Raw genomic sequence first — 18923 nt, forward strand, 5'->3', positions numbered from 1 at the left:
GATAGATAGATAGATAGATAGATATATAGATAGATAGATAGATAGATAGATAGATAGATATATGAGAGAGAGAGATGATAGATAGATAGATAGATAGATTAAGATAGATAAGATAGATATATAGATAGATAGATAGATAGATAGATAGATAGTAATGATAGATAGATGAGAGAGAGAGAGATGATAGATAGATAGATAGATAGATAGATGATAGATAGATAGATAGATAGATAGATAGATAGATAGATAGATAGATAGATAGATAGATAGATAGATGATGAGAGAGAGAGAGATGATAGATAGATAGATAGATTAGATAGATAGATAGATTAGAGAGAGATGATAGATAGATGAGAGAGAGAGATGATAGATGATAGATAGATCTATCTATATCTATCATCTCTCTCTCTCTCTCTCATCTATCTATCTATCATCTCTCTCTCTCTCTCTCTAATCTATCTATCTATCTATCTATCTATCTACTATCTATCTATCTATCTATCTATCTATCTATCTATCATCTAGATAGATAGATAGATGATAGATAGATAGATAGATAGATAGATAGATAGATATAGATAGATAGATAGATAGAAATCAAAGGAGAATAAATCTTAGGGCAAGAAGGGAATTATTCACCCCAAGAAGGATAATAAATGAATGTTGCTATCAAATAAAGAAAATGCAGAAAGATTATATGTTGTCTATGGAATAGTATTAATGGATATTATATATTATTTAATTTATCTAGACAAATTACATCATATATATAAATCATATAAATATATACATCATATATATACTATAAGATTAAATATGGTCCATATTTATAAATGTATATTATTTACCTAATTTATCTAAAATATATCTATAAAGATTACATATGGTCCATACAGTATTATAATTAAATTACACACATACATATTAATTATACATTTACTTAATGTACATATATATTTATCTTATCTAGCTAAATATAATTATATAAGTAATTGAACCATATAAATAAATATATTATATTTATACACACGTACACACACGTATATTTATCCAACTATATAAATTAGGTAAATAAATAGTAAATATACTTACCCTTATTTTATTTATTATTCTAGTTTACACATTCATTATCATATTTGTAAATTATTTATCTTTATTACCTTGGACAAGTGGTTCGACTTCATTTCATTTCTTTTATTATTATTATTTTTAACTACAGCACTATATACATTTTTTTCCTCCCCCAAAGGGAAGATTTCAGGAATTTTTGCCTTTCAGCTGGAAAAGTTGAAACTAACCTGGACACCCTTTTGAGGTTGGAGGTGGCACCTGGGTAACCCTCTGCTCCTCTGTGCCCAAGATGCCATGCGGACCCCGTAAATGAACCCCATGAATTTTGAGGAAATATCTGGACAACTGCCATCCCTCTCCACACTCAAAAAAGCACCGTGTTGGTCTTTTATCCCCCAAGTGCTTTAATTTTTAGCGCCTCGGCACGGTTGACCCAAACATTAGCCAGATGGAGGTACACGGAAATAAAAGTGTCCACGCGGGTCCGTTATCTTGATGGCATCCCCCACGTCATCCTTCGCGGCTCCATCTTGAGAAGGGGACACCAATCTTGATCCTTGTGGGGGGCTCTTACGGAGCTCGGGTTGGGTGGGGGTGGAGGTGGGGGGCTTAAACATCCCACTTTTGGGCCTTCGTTTTTCTTCCTCATGCAGCCGCGCAAAACCTCTGGAGGATCTCAAGGGAGTTCCGGAGAAGACGGCGGTGTGCAACGTTCCCGTGGCTGCGCTTGGTCGACCCGTCCGTTCGCCGTTTGAGTTTCAGAACAATCATCCTCGCATCCTCTTCGTCCTACCTGTTTGGCCTATGAGTTGGGGGATGACTCCAAAGCCTATGTGCCTCACACTTCCCATCGCCATGTCTAAGGGCTGGCAGGCGAGCAATGCCCGCCCCGCCTTACATTTCCAGAAGATAGCGATATTTTTCCCAGGAATCGAGCAGGAAATCTCGGACTTCAGTGAAGTTCACGGACAGTGCGATTATCCCCGAGGAGGACTAGTAGAAAAAGGCATTTCCGTAAGAAAAAACTCCTCGGCCGGGGTCCCTTTTTCATAAAATGATCCACGCAGTTGGCCAACGAGTACTTTTTCGGGAGGTAGCCGAGGTGGGCCTGAGCTTTATCAATTTTGAAGGTGTGTGTGACACACATATTGTGGACCTGTAAATCGGAAGAAAGAGATTTATGAAACCCGCCTTTATCCTATTAAAACCAGCCTTCAAAAACCTTCCTCCTCCAAGCCTTGCTTAAAACCTGGCTTAAAATCTAAGTATCTCCCCATGTCTCGATGCTGATATTTCTCTGATATTTGCTTTGGTGATGTTGGAAAGGATTTGTTGGCAGGACCTCTGCATTTTCCACATTTAACTGTTGGATGATTGGGGTAAAAAAAATTGAATGGCTTATAAACTGAGCAAATAACAAACATTGGGTAGAACAGAGCCAACATGCAGGCAAAGGAGGCGGCTGAAAAATCGATCGTGTTCTGACCGAGGCTTCCCAAAGCATGAAGCAAACTCCTTGTCCCGACAAAAAACCCTTTTATTCGTTGACTGTGAATTCTGCCCATTCACATCTAGCAAAGTTTTTCAAGGAGGATTTATAGTCACAGACCTTATCTGGCTTGGAGAGCTGCCAGGCCGATCTCTGCAAAACTTGGCAAGGGGAGAGTCACGAACCAATGAAGCGAACTAATTGTCTCCTGCAAACTCCACTCCCCTTTCGCTCCTCTTTTATTCCCTCTGGGAGGGGCCATTCATCGTCCACCTGTGGCCTTATTCCCTAGTCGACCCCTGTTCTTTAGCTGTTCCCTTCGTCTGTCAACTCTGTGCATGCGCACACTGGGAACAGGCTCCAGCTGTTCCTCTGCCTCACTGATGTCTGACTCTGAAGGCAGCTGAGAACTGCAAAATTGCCTTGGCCCCCTCTCTGCCTCTGACACAGAGCCCTCATCAGAGCCTTCCCCAGACTCCAGGACTGGCCCATGTTCCTCCCCAACCTCCTCACTGTCCGAATCTGCTGCCAGATTCACTGGCCGCTGGTGGGCCACAACAGATTGTAGCCTCAGTGGACACCGAGGGCAAAAAGTTGGCAGTAGTTTCCTGCCACCAAGGAGCCCCTTCGCCCCCCCCCAATTACTCAATGATGCCTTACTTCGTTTCTGGTGATCAGGGGTGGGATTTCCACGATGGGGAACAACAGATTTTGTACTTTTTCCACGACGACAGCTGTGGAAGAGAAAGCAGAGCTCTTGCAGTGATAAGTTTAACAGGAAGCAAAATGCGTGCCCAGCCTCCATCTTTCTTCTTTCCCATCTCTGTCTTACGTACTGGGGGACGGAGGGGCAGGGGGAATCCTATTTTCTAAGAAAATAAATAAATTCAGGACCAACTTGAAATCTGAAAGAGGTTCATCAGAATGAAGAACTGGCTGTGGTTCAACAGAGTAACGGAGCTGGAGGGACCTTGGAGGTGTACCTAGATACACCCATGTTACACCTATCCTCCGCGAGCTGCACTGGCTTCCCATTGGTCTCCGGACACGCTTCAAGGTGCTAGTCGTTACTTTTAAAGCCCTACATGGTTTAGGACCTGGCTACCTGAGAGACCGCCTCCTGCCATTTACCTCCCAAAGACCGATTAGATCACACAGGTTGGGCCTCCTCCGGGTACCATCGGCGGGTCAATGTCGGCTGGTGACCCCCCGGGGGAGGGCCTTCTCTGTTGCTGCCCCATCCCTATGGAATGATCTCCCCGTAGAGATCCGGACCCTCACTACTCTTCCGGCCTTCCGTAAAGCCACTAAGACCTGGATGTTCCGGCAGGCCTGGGGCTGTTGATCAGCATCCAGCCCCATTTTAAGTGTATGTATGTTGTGTAATTTTAAAATGATTATATTTCTATTTTAATTTTTAATCCCCTTGTTTGTGTGTAAGCCGCCCAGAGTCCCCTGGGAGTGGGCGGCATACAAATACCAATAAACTTCAAACTTCAACCCCCACCCACCCAAGCAGGAGACCCTACACCATTTCTGACAGATGGCTGTCCAGTCTCTTCTTGAAAGCCTCCAGGGATGAAGCTCCCACAACTTCTAAAGGCAACTTCCGTTCCATTGCTTGATTGTTCTCACTGTCAGAAAATTCCTCCTTATTTCTAGGTTGAATCTCCTCTGATCAGTTTCCATCCATTATTCCTTGTCTGGCCTTCAGGGCTTTGGAGAATAGGTTGACCCTGTTGCGTAGCATTTCAAACCCAGTAAGAAACCAGCATCGAGCCAGTTATTGGAGACTGTTTACCTGTTAGATGAACCAGAAAAACAGGAATACGGATCCATGGTTTCTTGTAGCCCAGTCTTTCGAACTGAAAATAAAGAGGAAGACTGATTGGCAAGGACAATTCTTTACTCCAGGAGTCTCCAAACTTGGTCACTAAGTCTTGTGGACTTCAACTGGCCTAAAAGTAGAAGAGCTGGCAGGGGAATTCTGGGAGACGAAGTCCATGAGTCTTAAAGTTGCCAAGAATGGACACTCCTGGTCTAAAAGTAGAAGAGCTGGCAGGGGAATTCTGGGAGATGAAGTCCATGAGTCTTAAAGTTGCCAAGAATGGACACTCCTGGACTAAAAGTAGAAGAGCTGGCAGGGAATTCTGGGAGACGAAGTCCATGAGTCTTAAAGTTGCCAAGAATGGACACTCCTGGTCTAAAAGTAGAAGAGCTGGCAGGGAATTCTGGGAGACGAAGTCCATGAGTCTTAAAGTTGCCAAGAATGGACACTCCTGGTCTAAAGTAGAAGAGCTGGCAGGGGAATTCTGGAGACGAAGTCCATGAGTCTTAAAGTTGCCAAGAATGGACACTCCTGGACTAAAAGTAGAAGAGCTGGCAGGGGAATTCTGGGAGACGAAGTCCATGAGTCTTAAAGTTGCCAAGATGGACACTCCTGGTCTAAAAGTAGAAGAGCTGGCAGGGGAATTCTGGGAGATGAAGTCCATGAGTCTTAAAGTTGCCAAGAATGGACACTCCTGTCCTAAAGATAGAAGAGCTGGCAGGGGAATTCTGGGAGTTGAAGTCCACAAGTCTTAAAATTGCCAAGAATGGACACTCCTGTCCTAAAGATAGAAGAGCTGGCAGGGGAATTCTGGGAGATGAAGTCCATGAGTCTTAAAATTGCCAAGTTCGGAGACCCCTGTATTAGTCAACAGAGCCAAAATGTAGGGCAGGAAGAAGACAAGAGGTTTTTAACCCACTAAATGGACAATGGAGGAATACCAGGCGGTCACGGAGGTCCAAGGATTGACTGTTCAGGGCCCTCATCTGTGTCTTTCCATCATCTGGGGCAGCAATTAAACAATGTGCAGAGATCAATTTATAGATCTTGGACTCACCCAGGGCGAGAGCCATTCAAATAGGTTGACTTCTTCCCCGTCGTTGATAAAGTACACCTGGCCACCCTAAAGAAGGACACCGGTGAGGAAGGAAATGCCTTCGAAATGCCTGCGATGCTTCCACACCGTTGCAAACATAAAAAATAGTAGTATATAATATAGCCTTTTATTGTCATTGTACATCGTGTATACAACGAAATTGGTTTTAGCCTCACTGGTGCAGTCCATGACGACAAAATATGAACAACATAAATAATACAACGAATAATCCCCATGCAAGTAATTGGGGGCGGGAGAAGAAAGAAAAAGAAAATCAGTCATACATTTCCGCCTGTGCGTGGTTGGATTGTGTTTAAGAGTCGGGCAGCCCTAATCTTAAGCATAGACTATCTGTAATTTCTTAGTCCCATATTTGTTTTGTATATATCAATCCATTTTTTCCAGTCTCGTTTATATCTCTCATTTGAATGGTCTTTAAGATATGCCGATATTTTCGCCATCTCGCTAGGTTTTAACTTTCAATGTCCATTCTTGAGTTGTAGGCAAGTCTTCCTTCTTCCAGTATTGCGCCACCAACATTCTTGCTGCCGTTATTAGGTGTAGAACCAAATTAGTCTCTAAATCTAAGCTGCTCAAAGTTAGTGTAACAGGAAGAAGCTGAGTTCAATGCAGAGATGTTATTAATTTCCTTTTTTATTATTATTTCCTTTGTCTTAATACATTTTAGACTGTGTTTGTTAAAAATCTATACCGTGTACGGGCTCTGGGAAGTCGGGGGGGGGAAGGGAGGTGGGGTGTTAGGGGGGAGGGAGGATATATAGTATGTGTTAGATTTTAAGGTAACGTGATTGCACTTGTATACTGTTCTCTATAATTCCACTGTAAAATAGGATAAGCTGAATACATTAATAGATAGTAGAAATACACCAAAGGGAGGAGTAGAGGGATAGAAAAGAGGGGTAGAGAGGGTGGGAGAGAGGACTGGAGGGAGGGTGAGAAGGAAGGGAGGAGTGTACTGGGAGAGGGAGTCATAGAGGAGGAGGGGAAGTAGGATAGAGGGGAAGGATGGAGGGAAGATGGAAAGTTGGAGGGGGGCGAAAGAAAGGGTGTATGGAAAGAGGTACATTGGGTTTGTATTTTGGGGGTATTGTTGACAAGAGGAATGGCTGTGTTTATTGTTTAATGTTATATGACCCCGGTTATGCGCAGTATATATGTGACTGTACGAAAATGAAAATGGAAAATAAAAACACATTTAAAAAAAAAGAGTCGGGCAGCCCAAGGATCGAAACTTTTTTAAACCTTGTTTGGCTGGATCTGCTTTGATGTATTCTGCCCGATGGTCGAAGTGCGAGTCAGTGAGGGAAGCCAGACTCGCTTAAGACTGCAGCGATTGGCTTAGGAACCATCGGCAAAAAACAGTCGTAAAATGGGGCACCGCTCCTCAACAACGACCAACAACAGAAATGCTGTTGGGTTCGGTGGTGGTTTTAAGCCGAGGACAACCTGTATGTTAGAATCCCAATTGGGGAAAAAAAACACCACCAGAACGATAAGGGAAAAAACAGGCCTTTAATCGGGACATAAAAGTACGGGTGAAGCCCACGTTATCTCTGGAAGGCTGGGGTATGAGAAACTCACCGCGACATATTCCATTTCGGGAGTGAGAGCCTTGGCAGCAAGGTGTGGGCTTGAACCAGGTTTTCACATGGACCCAGTTGGAGGACCCGGATCGCCGATACGGACGTGGAAAAAAACCTCTTTCCATATTGAGCTGTTGGCAAAACGGGACATCACAGAAGTGCAGCTAAACTAGAAGATACGGATGCTTTAAAAAGAAACAACAGGAAAGGAAGAGCTACCTGAATTCTTTTATCCTTTCTTTCTTCCTTTTTCTTTTTCCTTCCTTTCTTCTTTCTCTCTCTTCTTCCCTCCTCACTCCCTTCCTTATTTTCTCCCTCCCTCCTTTATTTTTCTTTCTCTCCTTCCTTTTCTGTCTCTCTCCCTTCTTCCTCCAACCCTCCTTTTTCTTTCTCCTTCTTCCTTTTTCCCTTCTTCTCTCATTCCTTCCTTTTTCCCTTCCCCCTCCCTCCTTTTCTTTTCTTTCTCCCTTCCTTTTCTTCTCTTCCCTTCTTCCCTCCCACCCTCTCCCTCTCTTTTTCTTTCTTTCTCTTTCCTTTCTTCTCTCATTCCTTCCTTTTTCCCTTCTCCCTCCCTCCCTCCTTCCTTTTTCTTTCTCCCTTCTTTTCTCTCTCCCTTTCCCTTCCACCCTCTCCCTCCTTCCTTCTTTCTCTTTTCTTCCTTTTCCTTTCTTCTCATTCCTTCCTTTTTCCTTCTCCCTCTCTCCTCTCCTTTTTCTTTCTCCCTTCCTTTTTCTCTCTCCTCCCTTCTTCCCTCCCACCCTCTCCCTCCACCCTTTTTCTTTCTCTTTTCTTCCTTTTTCCCTTCTTCTCTCATTCCTTCCTTTTCCCTTCTTCTCCTTCCCTCCCTCCTTCCTTTCTTTACTTTTTCTTTCTTTCTTTCTCTTTCTTTCTTTCCTTCCTTCTCCCTTCCCTCTCTCTCTTCTTTCTTTCTCCCTCCCCAACATTTAGAGCAGGGTTTCCCAAACGTGGCAACATTGACATCTGTGGACTTCAACTCCCAGAATTCCCTAGCCATCGCTGGCTAAGAAATTCTGGGAGTTGATAGTCCAGAGACTTAAAGTTGCCAAGTTTTTTTTTTAAAAAAACAGATTTAAAGCAATCCTGGAGGAGAGATATTGATGTATTCTTAGGTGAAGAAAAACGCAGAGTGGATTATGTCACTTTTCTCCTTTTAAAAAAATCTAAAATGCAGAGCTAGAAAAACAAAAACTCAATGCCCAACGCTTAATGGCTTTCTTCATCTTATTTACCTGCAGAATAAACCAAGTTCCTTGGTTTATTGTTCAGCCAAGTTTGGCCAGTGCAACCCGTTTGCAAAAGACCTTGTTAGCTTTCCCTGCAAAGGGGCTTCTGTGACACCCCACCCCCACCACCCCAACTCTTAATCAGGGATGCCCATCAAAATACGTACAGCCAACCGACACAAAGGCTGCAGCTCTTCCGGTCCATAAATATCAGGAGGGCGGATTACACAGGTGTGTAACTTTCCTCCTCCTGTGTAAAGTAAAGCAAGCCAGGATGAATCCTTGAATGTGTGAAATGACAACCTTTAGTCCTTCGGGTGCAATTCCTAGCTCAGTGGAAAGGCGAACCTTTTCAGTACCGAGTGCCCAAACCAGAAGGCGCATGCACTGGGGGGGGGGGTGTTCCGGCACCCACTACTTCCGGTTCGCTCGTGGGCGCCCAGTGGTGTGCAATGAAAAAAACGGATATGTGCAATGAACGCTTGTGTTGCTACAGAGAGTCTCCCCCTTTGGGGTCTTTTTCTGTGGGTCGGAGGGGGGCAGAAATTCTGACTTGGGGTCTGCTTCATCCTGGTGGGGGGCTTTGGGCGAAGGCTGGAGGGAAGCACCGCTGGTGGCAAAGAGCCAGAGGGCCTCGTTCCAGTGGGACTGCATCAGGGCCTGGAACTGGCTGACCATCTCAGCCTGCTGAGCCTCCAGGCACCGGTCCCTGGACTTGCACACCCGCAGGTCTTCCCTCTGCTTGGATAGCCTATGCTCGTAGTCCTCAGTGAGGAGCTTCCACTGAGCCTCCTTCTCGGTCCGATCCAATTTGAACTGAGCTGTTTTTGCCAACTTTCTCCTGGCGGCTGCTGAGTTCCAGCAACTGCTTCCTGTTGGGGCCCTATAGAACCTGGGTGTGCAGGGGAGGGGCGAATAGTGAGGCGCCCCTCAACATGAGTGACATCAAGTTGGCCACACCCACCCAGTCACAATCACCACCTAGCCACTCCCACCCAGCCGATCATTGGGCAGATCACATTAGTGGTCGGCGGGATTTAAAATTATGAATTTAGTGGTCCCTGAGGTCCGAAAGGGTTAGGGTTAGGGTAGACTAACCAGTTGATGTAATGATTGATTTAGATTTAGATTTAGATTTAGTTTATTTGTATGCCGCCCTTCTCCGGGAGGGACTCAGGGCGGCGAACAACTCAGAAGGGGAAAAGGGGACACAAACACAATATACGTAATTAAAATACACAAGAGTCATACAGCCATACAAGTCGAGAGGGGAGGGGAACTCATCAACCCCAGGCCTGCCGGCACAGCCAGGTTTTGACGGCTTTCCAGAAGGCCTGGAGAGAGGTGAGGGTCCGAATCTCCGCGGGGAGTTCATTCCAAAGGGCCGGAGCTGCTACAGAGAAGGCCCTCCCCGGGTGGTAGCCAGATGGCATTGGCTGGTAGACGGAACCCGGAGGAGGCCTGCCCTGTGTGATCTAACGGGTCTTTGGGAGGTAATTGGCAGCAGGCGGTCTCTCAAGTACCCAGGTCCAATACCATGAAGGGCTTTATAAGTTACGACTAGCACTTTGAAGCGTATCCGGAGACCGATCGATAGCCAGTGCAGCTCGCAGAGGATAGGTGTAACGTGGGTGTACCGAGGTGCACCCACGATCGCTCGCGCGGCTGCATTCTGGACGAGTTGTAGTCTCCGAATACTTCAAAGGCTGCCCATGTAGAGCGCATTGCAGTAGTTGGAAGGAGCTTGGGAGACAGAAGGAAGAGACACAGGCTAGACATTAGTCAGATAAGAGGCAGCTGAGCCCACAGAAGGAAGGAATAGGAAGTGGTAAACAACCCTCCCTAGTTTCTTGGACCGTAAAGGGGGGGGGGGGAAGAGATGAAGGGCACAATTTCACACGCAGAAATTTGCCGAGAAGCACCTGGCAGGAATGATCCATTAGCTGCCAAGACCATTTGTTCTGCGATGGCTTTCGTCCGGGAATATTCATTAACTTGCTAAAAGAGAAAGAGAGAGAGGGATTCAAAAGCCAAACAACAACAACAACAACAACACCACCTGGCTTCAGAATTGCAATTAGCCTTCTTGCACCTTCCAAAATGCTTCGAGTAACTGGAGTGCACGCTTTGCACGCTTGTGCAAAATTTTTAACCTGGACGGAAATCAACTGCTCATTTCTGTCCCTTCAGCCCACAGGAGGTTCGAATCCAATCCCCATTTCATCCCGATGCTTGAAAGTTACAGGCAGTCCTCGGCTTACGGCCGTTCGTTAACGACTGTTCAAAGTTACACAGGGCCGAACTCAATCACTTACAACCAGTCCTGGCACTTACAACCTATGATCATTTAATCGAAATCCGGACTCTTGGAAACTGGCATGCACTTACGACGGTTGGCCTGTCCCGGGGTCGTGGGTTCACTATCTGCAACCTTGTGGCTTCCGACAAGCAAATTCAATGGGGGAAGCTGGATTCACTTAACGGCCACTTGATTCGTTTAACGATGTGACCAAAAAATGGCTCCAAAATCAGGTGTGACTTACTTAATGACTGCTTCTCTTTGCCCCGGAGGTTCCAGTCCCAATTGCGGTCATAGGTTGAGGCCAGTGGTGGGTTTCAAAATTTTTTAGAACCTCTTATGTAGGTGTGGCCTGCTTTGTGGGAGTGGCTTGCGGGCCATGTGACCGGGTGGGAGTGGCTTGCTAGCCATGCAGCTGGGTGGGAGTGGCCAACTTGTAAAATGTGGTGAAACTCACTTAACAACGCTCTGCTTAGCAACCAAAATGTTGGCTCAGAAACTCTGGCATTTGAAGCACGCAAGTCTTAAAGCTGTCAAGTTTCAAGTTACAAGTTGCACCCTAGCTCTTTAGAAAAAAAAAATCCCCAGGGGTGTTCAAACTTGACAGCTTTAAGACTTGTGGACTTCAACTCCCAGAATTCCTCCAGTCATGTTGGCTCAGGAACTCTGGCATTGAAGAGTGCAAGTCTTAAAGCTTTCAAGTTACAAGACCCTTGCACCCCTAACCCTTTAGAAAAAAAAAACCCAGGGATGTTCAAACTTGAGAGCTTTAAGACTTGTGGACTTCAACTCCCAGAATTCCTCCTCTTGCTCTTCATCTTGATGATGTGCGGATGGGCGGGGGGGAGGGAGCTGGAACGGTTCTAAACGGCACTGTAGATTTGTGGAACCTCTTCTATAGAAGAGCTTAGAACTGGCAGGAACCCATCTCTGGTTGAGGCCCACCTGTAATTTATTTCAGCTGGAAGACGTACCTGCTCTAAAGGAACATAGGATACGGTGGCTTCGTTGCCGTCCACGATCGTTTCTCCTGCAAAAACCACATTGACGGTGCTGGTGTAGATCAACCTGGGGATTCTTCGCCGCTTGCAAACTGGGGAGGCACAGAAAGGGGCAAGGTTGGGGGTGCAAATCAAGCCACATGGCCCAAAGGTGGTGGAAGGGCAAGAGGTTGAAGGAGCGAGCCACCGTTGCATCAGACCTGGAAGATAAAGGGGAGCTGAGCAGGGTTGACTTCAAAAGCTCAAGCAAGGCAGAGCTGGGGGGAAATGTATTGGGATGAGAGACCACCAGGAGATCTCCGGACTGTCGGTTCATCTGAGAAGTGGGAAAGTATTGGGCGAGAAGATGAAGGGGAAATTAATTTTGGCAAGGGTAGGGATGTTTCCAGGATGACACCGAAAGTTGGCTTTCAACTTGAAAGACATTTTGTTTTAATTGTGTCGCAGGAAAAATAATTGGCTGGTAGACTTTTTATTGGGGGGGGGATTAAATTGTGGATATGCAAAGGAAAGCTAGAAGTGTGGAGTCAATGTGGGTGTTCTGAGCTAGGCTTCCCCAAAAAGCACGAGGCAGATTCCTGGTCCCGACAAACCCCCTTTTATTAAACGAATGTGAATTCCTCTCCTTCACATTCAGCGAAGGCCTGGCAAACAGTCCTTCAAAGGAATATTTATGACCACAGACCTTATGTAACTTGGAAAGCTGCCATGTCAATATTTTGGAAATGAGGTGCTGTGCAAGGAAAGACTTGGGCACAGAGTCTCTGAGATTCACGGACAGATCTTCACACTCCTGAAACGAATCTAACAACCGAATGAATTGTTTCCTGCAAAAGCCCCCTCCCCTTTCGCTCCTCTTTATTTCCTCTGGGAGGGGTCATTCATCGTCCACCTGTGGCCTTACTCCAAGTCGACCCCTGTTCTTTAGCTGTTCCCTTCGTCCGGCAGCTCTGTGCATGCGCACATTGGGAACAGGCTCCAGCTGTTCTTCTGCCTCACTGATGTCTGACTCCGAAGGCAGCTGATAACTGTCAGACGGCTCTGGCCCACTCTCTGCCTCCGACACAGAACCCTCATCAGAGCCTTCCTCAGACTCCAGGACTGGCCCATCTTCCTCCCCAACCTCCTCACTGTTCGAATCTGCTGCCAGCCCCGATGGCTGCTAGTGGGCCACAACAAGCTTGGTCTCTCTAAATAGTTCAATCCTGAATTTGATTGGATTGGATTTGATTTATTGCATTTCTATGCCGCCCTATTCCCAGAGGGACTCAGGGCGGCTCACAAACCAAAGTAAGGGGGGGGATACAAACAGGAGGAAAACAACAGACAAACAACAACAGCAATTTAAAAACAATCAACAACCACACAATTCGAGCGGGGACAGAAACTCGTCAGCCCCAGGTTTGTCGGAACAGCCAGGTTTTAAGGGCTTTGCGGAAAGCCTGGAGGGTGGTGAGGGTCCGAATCTCCACGGGGAGCTCGTTCCAGAGGGCCGGAGCAGCCACAGAGAAGGCCCTCCTCCGGGTGGTCGCCAATCGGCATTGGCCGGTAGATGGAATTCGGAGGAGGCCTAGTCTGTGGGATCTAATAGGTCTGTTGGAGGTAATTGGCAGCAGGCGGTCTCTCAAGTACCCAGGTCCAATACCATGAAGGGCTTTATAAGTGACGACTAGCGCCTTGAAGCATATCCGAAGACCAATAGGCAGCCAGTGCAGCTCGCGGAGGATAGGTGTGACATGGGTGTACCGGGGTGCACCCACAATCGCTCGCACGGCTGCATTCTGGACAAGCTGAAGTCTCCGAATGCTCTTCAAGGGCTGCCCCATTGGGCCAGCAAAAGTTCCTTTTTTGTCGCCTACCATCACCACAAACACACAAAACACCACATACCCACCTTCAAGGACGATTCCGGTCCCTCCGATGTTGACCGACCGAATGCGTTTCCTGTGCAACTGGGTGAAGAGGAAGAACCACAATGTCACAACACACACAGAAAAGGACTTGCTCCATTCCAGTGTTTCTTAAGCTCCGTCCCTTTAAGATGGGTGGACTTCAACTCCCAGAATTCCCCGGGGCAAGGGAATTCTGGGAGTTGAAGTCCATGCGTCTTAAAGAGCCTGAGGTTGAGAAGCACGGCTCTATTTATTCCCTCTGTATTTCCTGAACGGTTACGGGAGAAGGTCCTAGAAGGGCTTTTGAAATGTTGCGTTTCTTTTTCGTGTTGGGTCAACTGTCCAGATTATTTGCTGACCTTCAAGTCAGTCTTGACTCCAATCTGAACAAGTCCCTGCTGTTAGGAAGCATACCTAATGCTTTTTCCTCCTTCTAGTTTCCCCAGAAATTATATTATCCCCCCGCAAAAAAAAAACAGTCCTTTGAGGTGGATTAGACTGCGAGTAATTAACCCAAAGTCACCAGCTGGCTTTCATGCCTAAGATAAGACTTGGTTCTCATCACCTGCTGGTGATTGGCCCAAAGTCAATCAGCTGGCTGTCATGCTTAAGATGGGACTTGAACTCACTATCTCCCAGTGATTGGCCCAAAGTCACCCAGTTGGCTTTCATGCCTATGACTGGACTAGAACTCACTGTCTCCTGGTATTGGCTCAAGTCACCCAGGCGACTTTCATGCCTAAGATAAGACTTGGTTCTCATCACCTGCTGGTGATTGACCCAAAGTCACCCAGCTGGCTTTCACGCCTACAGCAAGACTTGAACTCACCCTCCCCTGGTTTCAGAATAAGCTTCCCCCATCTTCAAGAGAGCCGGCATCGTTTGCAAAACTCCAGAAGGAAAATCAAGCTGGACTCACTTGTTTATGCCGGTCATCCCATACGAGGCTGCGTGGATGAGACAATCCACCCCTTCGCAAGCTGAATACAAGTCACTAAAATTTCTCACGTCCGACTGTAAAGCAGGAGAAAACCTGTATGAGTGTCTAATTGGAGGACAAGGGTCCATTTTCCCCCCAGCAGGGGCTATCAAAAACAGCCTATCGGAGTTCAACTATAACTCCCAGAACCGTCTTTTGCACGTCGGCTGAAGAATTTAAAGCTCCCTGGATTGGGGGCCCCAATTTATTTGAAGGTCAGTCTTTTCTCAGTCACATCTATCCGACCCACCAGAGCAGGGAAGTAGGGATTGTTGTGGGTCCCTTATTTTAAGGAGCTCCACCTGATGGGACCCAGAAGAAGGGCCTTCTCTGCGGTGGCTCCCTCTGTGGAAGATTCCCACAGAGAAAGGATTGGCACCATTTTGATACCTTTTGGAAGACCGAAGACCTGGTTTGGCCAACCAGCCTGGGGGACCACAGAGAGGGATGGAGCCTATCAAGGGGCTCATTTGATTGTTGTGTTGTTGTTGTTGTTGTTGTTGTGTATGTGTGTGTGTGTGTGTTGAAATTCAAAAATTTTCCCTGCCGGTTTTGTGGGCGCGGTGGGCGTGGCTTGGTGGTCATATGACTGGGTGGGCGTGGCTTGGTGGTCATATGACTGGGTGGGCGTGGCTTGGTGGTCATGTGACTGAGTGGGCGTGGTTGCACAACTGACTACACACACAATGCAAAAGCAGCTGGACTTCACAAAAATGCCCCCCCCCTGCAACAAGCAGGGACCTCACGGAGTCACCGAGAGCTCAAAAACCCCAACTATCACATTTTACACAAAAATAACACAAAAGCCGCACAACGGACTCACACAAAGCAGCTGGACTTCACACAAAAATGCTCCCCCTGCAACAAGCAGGGACCTCACAGAATCAGTGAGAGCAAAAAAAAAAACCCCAACTATCACACTTTACACAAAAACAACACAAAAGCCACACAACGGACTCACACCAAAGCAGCAGTGGACTTCACACAAAAATGCCCCCCCCCCCTGAAACAAGCAGGAAGGGTTTGTTGGGGTTTGATTATGGCGGTTCGTTTCTGCAAGCCAGCCGGAGTAATCATGCACGACTTGGGCTGCCCCATCAATTTTCTTAATGAATAAAATAAATCAAAATATATTCCTGGTAGTTGAAGTCCGCCCCTCTTAAAAGCTGCCGTTGGAAATTCTGAGTGGCAAGCCTCATGTTAGCTTTCGATGGGAGCTCAGAGGCCAAACGACACAAGGGGTCGGCAACCTTACATCGGCATTAAACACAGGTAGTTGGCCCGCCAGTGGCCATCGGAGCTGGTAGAAGACCAGTGAGGAGGTTGGGGAGGAACATAATCCAATCCTGGAGTCTGGGGGACGAGGGCTCTGCATTGGAGGCAGAGAGGGGGCCAGGGCTATCTGGCAGTTCTCAGCTGCCTTCAGGGCTAGTCAACAGTGAAGCAGAGGAACAGCTGGAGCCTGTTCCCAGTGTGCGCATGCCAGAAGGAAAGAACAGCTCAGAAATCAGGGTTGACTTGGGAGTAAAGCCACAGGTGGATGGTGAATGGCCCCTCCCATAGGATATAGAAGAGGAGCGAAACGGGCTTTTGCAGGAAACAATTCATTCATTCAGATTCGTTCCAGGAGTGTGAAGATCTGTCCGTGAATCTCAGAGACTCTGTGCCCAAGTCTTTCCTTGCACAGCGCCTCATTTGGAAAATATTGACCTGGCAGCTTTCCAAGATAGATAAAGGTCTGTGGTCAGAAATGCTCCTTGAAAGACGGTTTGCTGAGTGTAAAGGAGAGGAATTCACATTCGTTTAATAAAAAGGGGTTTTGACGGGACAGGATTCTGCCTCGTGCTTTTTTTTGGGGGGGGGGAAGCCTGGGTCAGAACATACCTTGATTAATATTATTCCCTTGGAATGTCCAGATTGGCGAGTTAAAATCGTACAAAATGACTCTGGTTCCCGATTTAGCCAGAGCACAGCCGAGCGTAAAGCCGAGATAACCAGCGCCTCCGGTTATAACCGCCTTGTCGCTGATTTTCTTCCACGTCAGCGCCGGGATTTCAGGAGCGTTTTCCACAATTTTGCCATCCTCCTTGTTGCATTTGTAGAAGCGGCTGGGTTTCGGGTCGCGAGGCTTCTCCATTCCAGGCTGGGAAGATGGCGGAGGCCCAAGTCTCCACCAGAGGGGCAAAGAGGTCACCTGCTCCTCACCTGCCCCAGGTGGAATAAGAGGAATCAGACGTCATTTGATCTTTCAAGGAGAATATGCTTCACTCAGGTTGAAATGGGGGACTGGGGTTCTCTCCGAGGGAGGAGAGAGGAGAGAGAAGAGGGAAAGAGAAGAGGGAGAGAAAGAGAGGAGGGAGGGAGAGGGAGGGAGAAGGAGGGAGGGGAAGAGAGGGGAGGGGAAAAAGAGGGAAGGACAGACAGATAGGGAAACGGGTAAAGGAGAAAGGAAAGGAGAGGGAGGGAGGGGAAAGGGGAGGGAGAGAAGAAGATGGAGAGAGATGAGGAAGGGGAGATGAATGGGAAAAGGGAGAGGGAGGAAGGAGAGGGAGAGAGGGAAGGAGGGGAAGGGAGAGGGGAAGAGAGAGAAAGAGGGAGGGGAAGGAAAGGAGAGGCGGGATGGGGAAAAGGGGAAGGAGAGAGGGACTGAGAGAGAGTGAGTGAAAGGGAGAGAGGGGGATGAAAGGAGGGGAGGGAGAGAAGGAATGGAGAGAGATGGGGAAGGAGAGTGAATGGGGAAAAGGAGAGGGGGAGGAAGGGAGGGAGAGAGAGAAGGGAAGGAGGGGAAGGGAGAGGGGAAGGGAGAGAAAGAGGGAGGGGAAGGAAGAGGAGGCGGGGATGGGGAAAGAGGGGAAGGAGAGAGGGACTGAGAGAGAGGGAGAGTGAAAGGGAGAGAGGGAGGGATGAGGGGGAGGGAGGGAGAGAGGAAGAGAGAGGGAGGATGAGGGAAGAGGCGAGGGAGGGAGAGAGGGAAGGAGAAGGACACAGAGAGATGAATGGGGAAAAGGAGAGGGCAGGAAACTTAGGAGGGGAAAGGAGGAGAGATGGGAGGAGAGGGAGAGGGATGGGGAAAAGGAGAGGGGGGAAGGAGAGGAAGAGAGAGAAGGACAAAGAAGAACAGATGGAGAGGGAGAGGGAGAGAGAGAAAGAGAAGGACAAAGAAGAACAGAGGGAGAGATGAACGAGGAAAGAGGGGAGAGATTGAAGGAGAGATGAAAGGACGGGTAGAGGAGGAGAGGGGAAGAGAGGAATAGGGGAAGGAGAGAGGGAGGGGGGAGGAAGAGAAAAACCCCGATTTCTCCCTTTAACTAACGAGCCCTCCGCGGGGGAGTTTGAGTTTCACAACTCCGAAGCGATCAGTTTCCGTTTACCCTGGGCGGGCAGCGAAGCCGGGCGCCCCCTCCCCAAATTGCCCCCCCAAGGCAATCAGCTCCAGCCGCTTCTCTCTGCCTTCTGAGCGGCGGAGACCCCCCCCGGGCGGCTCATATCACCCCCCCACCATCAAGGTGGCCACGCCGAGCCATCCAGGAGCCGCGGCGGTCGTGGGGCGGTGGTCGTGGGAGAGAGAGGGAGGGGCGCGCAAGTTAGAAGCGAACCTAACGCCCGCTCGGCTGCGCGCAGGGTCCGCGCGCCGTATATCTGGGATCCGAAGCGCACTCCAGCAGAAGCGAGGCTCCGACACGCGTGTCTGCGCGCGGGCGTGGGAACTGCGCGTGTTCTTATCTCTTTGGACCTCCAGGATCCCGGGGGGGTCGGGGGGGGGGGCTTTGAAAAAGGCAGGGGGGGGGAGGCGTCTTCTTGGGAGGGGCGGAAAAGGACGGCCCCCAGGAAGGCATCAAGAGTTTTGAGCTAATGAAAAGGACTTGGATCAACCGGTTGAGGATATTTTTATTTCGAATAAAGGCAGGTCAAAAGGTGGAGTTGGGTTGGGTGGCAGTTCCTAAAATCCGTGTTTAATAGTTTACATCAATTAGTCAATGTATCTTCTTTCCATGGCCTGGAAGTCTTCTGCTGTGATTATTAACATTCGGCCAAGTTACTAGTCCACTTGAGGAACGTTAAGGTAAGCCAAGTTAATGGTCCACTTGAGCAACCTTAAGCCAAGTTACTAGTCCACGTTTGAGAGTAAAGTTCAGCCAAGTTACTAGTCCACTTGAGGAACGTTAAGGTAAGCCAAGTTAATGGTCCACTTGAGCAACCTTAAGCCAAGTTACTAGTCCACTTTTGGGAGTAAAGTTCAGCCAAGTTACTAGTCCACTTGAGGAACATTAAGGTAAGCCAAGTTAATGGTCCACTTGAGGAATGTTAAGGTAAGCCAAGTTAATGGTCCACTTGAGCAACCTTAAGCCAAGTTACTAGTCCACGTTTGAGAGTAAAGTTCAGCCAAGTTACTAGTCCACTTGAGGAACGTTAAGGTAAG

General features: G+C 47.7%; 1 protein-coding gene across 1 annotated transcript in view; it reads right to left on the reverse strand.

The window, feature by feature from the left end:
* Nucleotides 1–2023: 2023 nt before the first annotated feature.
* The window catches only part of SDR42E2 (short chain dehydrogenase/reductase family 42E, member 2), a 50041-nt gene continuing 33141 nt past the window's right edge, over nucleotides 2024–18923 (reverse strand). Inside the window, 13 exon segments of the mRNA XM_032231005.1 lie at nucleotides 2024–2227; nucleotides 3221–3294; nucleotides 4362–4425; nucleotides 5446–5511; nucleotides 7087–7129; nucleotides 7131–7219; nucleotides 8500–8582; nucleotides 10255–10330; nucleotides 11606–11724; nucleotides 13527–13584; nucleotides 14440–14538; nucleotides 16388–16409; nucleotides 16411–16708. Coding sequence (XP_032086896.1) covers nucleotides 2024–2227; nucleotides 3221–3294; nucleotides 4362–4425; nucleotides 5446–5511; nucleotides 7087–7129; nucleotides 7131–7219; nucleotides 8500–8582; nucleotides 10255–10330; nucleotides 11606–11724; nucleotides 13527–13584; nucleotides 14440–14538; nucleotides 16388–16409; nucleotides 16411–16708 — 1295 coding nt within the window.

This window comes from Thamnophis elegans, chromosome 14, assembly GCF_009769535.1.
Source record: "Thamnophis elegans isolate rThaEle1 chromosome 14, rThaEle1.pri, whole genome shotgun sequence".
In the NCBI taxonomy this organism is placed as follows: Eukaryota; Metazoa; Chordata; class Lepidosauria; order Squamata; family Colubridae; genus Thamnophis; species Thamnophis elegans.